Source organism: Propithecus coquereli, unplaced genomic scaffold (assembly GCF_000956105.1).
Source record: "Propithecus coquereli isolate 6110/MARCELLA unplaced genomic scaffold, Pcoq_1.0 Scaffold58, whole genome shotgun sequence".
Taxonomy (NCBI): domain Eukaryota; kingdom Metazoa; phylum Chordata; class Mammalia; order Primates; family Indriidae; genus Propithecus; species Propithecus coquereli.
The window spans coordinates 6,725,432-6,730,197 of record NW_012151729.1 but is presented as its reverse complement, the minus strand read 5'-3'; the positions used below and the strand labels follow the sequence as shown (position 1 = coordinate 6,730,197).

Below are 4,766 nucleotides of genomic sequence, written 5' to 3'. Positions count from 1 at the left end.
TATACAAACACCAAATTAGAAGTCAAGAAAATCCCTCAGGAATTGAACAACATCACCAAGCTCAATGAACACTTCAGCAAATTTGGAACTATTGTTAATATCCAGGTAAAAAATGTGGCTATGCCTGTGACATAATCCAGGCATTTTACGGGTCTTGGAAAGTATTTGTATCAGCTTAGCTTGCTTAAGTGAATCAGTGGTTATTCTGATTATCTCTGCTAAGTGTTGTAAACTCCACTATGTATCTGTATACCTGCCTTTACGATGAAATTGTTAAACTACATTTGTTCTTGTGAATTCATTTGGTTCTTTTCTGCAACCTCTTCTTGAAAGACATTGGGCTAGTTACTGTATTTTTGTTCAGAGTTCTGTCTTGGAACAAACGAATTTTTTTTAAAACCTGCATTAATATTCTAGGTAGCTAATAACTAGATAGCTGAGATTTTTGGTAATTTCTAAGATTGTAATCTTAGCTACTGACTGATTTTTATATTGTGGTGAAATAGAAATTTGTTGAGGATAGCTCTAATCTTGAGAATTTTAGGCAGTGTAATGTGTTATCCAAGATCAAATAAATTGTAACTTTTATGTTTCACTGTCTGCTAGTTAGATATTTGAATTTACGAATTTGTGGTTGGGTATTATTCTGTAATTGAGGATATTTGATGACTAGTTTAAGTTGGAATTTTGGTCACCCCTTATACTTAAGTGTTGTCATCAAACCAAAATGTATCTTAGTTTAAGAAGGTAATATTGGGGTACTTGGTATTTCAAAGAATTGAACCAAAGTCCTTTTTGAGAGGTTTTTAAGCAGTTTTTTTCCTAACTGCAGAAGTAGTACATGTTTAGTTTTACAAACAATTGGAAATATGTTAAACACAAATGAAAAACAAATCACCCAGATTTTGCCACTTGGCAATAACGACTGTTGATCTTTTGTTTGTTTATTTATTTATTTTTTTGAGATAAAGTCTTGCTCTGTTGCCCAGGGTGGAGTACAGTGGCTATTCACGGGCATGATTCTAGCACACAATAGCCTTGAGCTCCTGGGCCCAAGCAATCCTCCTGCCTCAGCCTCCCGAGTAGCTGGGACTACAGGCATGCGCCACCATGCCCGGCTAATTTTTTCTATGTATTTTTAGTTGTCTGATTAATTTCTTTCTATTTTTAGTAAAGACGGGGTCTCACTCTTGCTCGGGCTGGTCTCGAACTCCTGAGCTCAAACAATCCGCCCGCCTCGGCCTCCCACAGTGCTAGGATTACAGGCGTGAGCCACCATGCCGGGCCCACATTCTGTTTTTTAAAATGCTTCATATTCTTCCAGTGGAGTCACAGGAAAAAAAATGCTTCACATGCTTAAAAAATATAAAAGATAATGATCATACCAAATGTCTATATCTTTTTTCTCTTAAAGTTTTCATGGGTCATTATTCTTTATGGCATTTAGAAAAATATAGCTTAATGTAGGTAGGTATAATTAGTCAGCTTGGGCTGCTATAATAAATACTGTAGACTGGTAGACTGTGTGGCTTAAACAACAGAAGTTTATTTTATTACAGTTCTGTAGCTGGGAAGTCCAAAATTAATTAAAGTGTTGGCCAGTTCAGTTTGTGGTGAGGGCTGTCCTCCTGGCTTGCAGACAGTTGGCTTCTCACTGTGTCCTAGCATGGCAGAGAGACAGAGAGGCAGATCTTTTCTAATTCTTTTAAGGCCATTAATCATATCCATTAGGGCCCCATCCCTATGACCTCATTTAACCTTAATTACTTTCTAAAAAAGCTCATGTCCAAATGCAGTCACATTGGAGTTTAGGGCTCCATATTCATCTAGGGGTGGAGGGACATAATTTATTACATAGCAATGGACCATAATTTATTTAACTATTTTCTGCTGTTGGGAATTTATGTTGTTTCTCTTATTTTCTTAAAGGTTGCTTTTAAGGGTGATCCAGAAGCAGCCCTCATTCAATATCTTACCAACGAGGAGGCCAGGAAAGCCATCTCTAGCACAGAAGCGGTTCTAAACAACCGATTCATTCGAGTTCTGTGGCATAGGGAAAATAATGAGCAACCAGCACTGCAGTCCCCAACACAGCTGCTCCTGCAACAACAGCAAACACTTAGTCACCTCTCACAGCAGCACCATCACCTGCCACAGCATCTTCATCAGCAGCAGGTGCTGGTGGCCCAGTCTCCCCCGTCAACGGTACACGGAGGTATCCAGAAGGTAATCTGATTCATTAGACGTAAAAGGTCCTCTAGTCCAGCCCTCTAGGTCAGTATTTCTAAATTCACAGTCCCTGGGTATTATACATCAGAGCTCATAGTGTGATCTGCAGACCAGCAGCATCTACTCTCCTGGAAACTTATTACAAATGCAGATTCTTAGGAAAAATGCAAATTCTTGGGCCTCACCTCATCCTGCTAAATCAGAATCCCTATGGGTGGTGCCCAGGAATCTGTGTTTTAACAAGCTCTGCAGTTGATTCTTATGTACCCCAAAGTTTGAGAAGTGCTGTTCTATTCAGAATCACTTACCTGGGTGCAAATTCCTGGCCTCACCTTCCCAAACCTATAGAGTTGATCTCTAGATATGGGGCCTATAATGTACATCTTTAAAAAGTACTCTTAAGTGATTTTTGTGGACACTTAGTAACCATCCACCACTGAACAACTCTGATGTAGAACTACTACTTTATTTTGTGTTAGAATCAGTCTCCCTTGTATCCACCCATGTGTCCTATTTTCCCATATAGAAAAATTCTGTTCCTTTTAAAACTGACTTAGAAGCTCCAAGATAATTGGGATTTTGACTGCTGTATTCATTCTATCCTTCATGCCTAAAACAATGCCTGGTACTTATTACTCAAATGAATAGATTTGCATGAATAGATGAAGGAAGGAAAGAACGGATCAGTACACATTACAGCCATTCAGATATTGACAATAATTATAATTTCCAGCTAGGTATTTTTATGTTTAGATTAAATACATTTAGATCTTTTTTAAAAAAAATATTCCTTTTAGTACATAGCCTCAATTACATTTATTATCTTGCTCATTTGCATCTAAATTTTCATTCACTTTTGTCTGTATCCTAGTTCATGTTAGAGCCCAGAGGTGAATGCTTTCCCTAGACGTCGGATACATAGTGTAGAAAAGAGTGATACCATCACCTCTGTGATCATTAGACCATGTGCTATTAATGCACCCCAAGGTTGCATTATGTTTTTGAGGTGATCATTTCATACTGTTATTAAGTTACCGTCAATTAAGACCTCTTAAGTCTTTCAGAACATTACAAAATTAGAGGGAACATTAAAAAATAATAATTTTTACACATATATATCCATGTACTTGTGACATATTTTAGACATCCAAAAAAGTATGGATAATACAATCACCACCTCACTTAAATAAAATTTTACAGACAATTAAAGCACCCTCCCATTCCCATTTTCTTATCTTCTTCCCCATGGTAATCACTACCCTAAATTTATACCATTCCTAGGCTTGCTTTTAAACTTTTACTATGTAAGTGTTTATTTTGTATATCCAGATAATTAACAAACCACAGACATCGGGTGCATATGTTCTTAATAAAGTTCCTGTTAAACATCGTCTTGGACATGCAAGTGGTAACCAGAGTGATGCGTCACACTTGTTGAATCAGTCTGGTGGTGCTGGAGAGGATTGCCAGGTATGCATTTCTGTGAATCTGAAATATAGAGTTGTTTAATGAATTAACAAGAAACTTAACAAAATTGATTATCATCCAGATTTGTAATGTCTTATTTCCTTAATCAAGACAAGTATGATAGCTGACCTGTGTGTGGCATATATACTTCCCAAATTTCCATGACTCAGTCAGAAATTTGCTTGTTAAATTTTTTTTTTCCACTCAAAGCTAAGAAGGACTTTGAGAATTTTGGCTATTAATAGACAAATGTTTTTATTAGTCCATTTCTTTAGTTATTTTTGTCTGTAATATAGTTAAGAATGTAGTGAAGGTGTATTCTGTCTTAATAAAACAAACTTTGAAATATGTATTAAGCAGTTACATTTGCTTTCAGTAATATATCTGTACAATGACTCTTGAGTAAGGTAATTATTGCAAAGAGAGCTAAAAATAACCCTGAAAAAAAAAGAGCAACAATGGGGGCTAGCCCAAAAAATACCATATAGTAACTATAATTGAAACAATTGGATACTGGCACATGAATAGACAGAGCAGTGGGACAGAAGATAAAATTATAGAAATAGACTACAAATAGGAATTTATTGAATGATGACAAAGTATCCCAAATCAGTGGAGAAGTTATAGACTTTTTGGTAAATAGTACTGGGATAACTGGATAGCCATGTGGAAAAGATAAAATTAGATCCATTTTTAATTACATCATAAACTAGGATAAATTCCAAATGTATCTGAGATTTAATTTAGATGCTGATGGAAATGCTAAATGATACAACCCACATGAAAGGAAATTTGGCAGTATAATATCTGGCAAAATTATGTATGCATTTACTCTAAAATAATCTTCCTCCTAAGAATCTATGCCAAAGGTATCCTAGCCAAAATATGAAAAGACATATGTACAAGGCTAGTAATTATAGACTCTATAATAGCACAAGACTGGAAACAACCCACATGCTCATCTGTAGGGGACTGGTTACTTAAAATGTAGTACATCCACACAGTAGAGTATATGCTACCTTACAGAGGAATGAGGAATATTTTTATATGTACCATGGAGTGATTATCAG

General features: G+C 36.2%; 1 protein-coding gene across 1 annotated transcript in view; it reads left to right on the top strand.

Moving 5' to 3' along the window:
* RBM27 (RNA binding motif protein 27) overlaps nucleotides 1–4,766 on the top strand; it is an 85,536-nt gene that overhangs the window by 65,015 nt on the left and 15,755 nt on the right. The window contains exons 12-14 of the mRNA XM_012658243.1: nucleotides 6–105; nucleotides 1,930–2,226; nucleotides 3,559–3,699. Of these exons, the coding sequence (XP_012513697.1) occupies nucleotides 6–105; nucleotides 1,930–2,226; nucleotides 3,559–3,699 (538 nt within the window). The remainder of the gene's footprint in view (nucleotides 1–5; nucleotides 106–1,929; nucleotides 2,227–3,558; nucleotides 3,700–4,766) is intronic.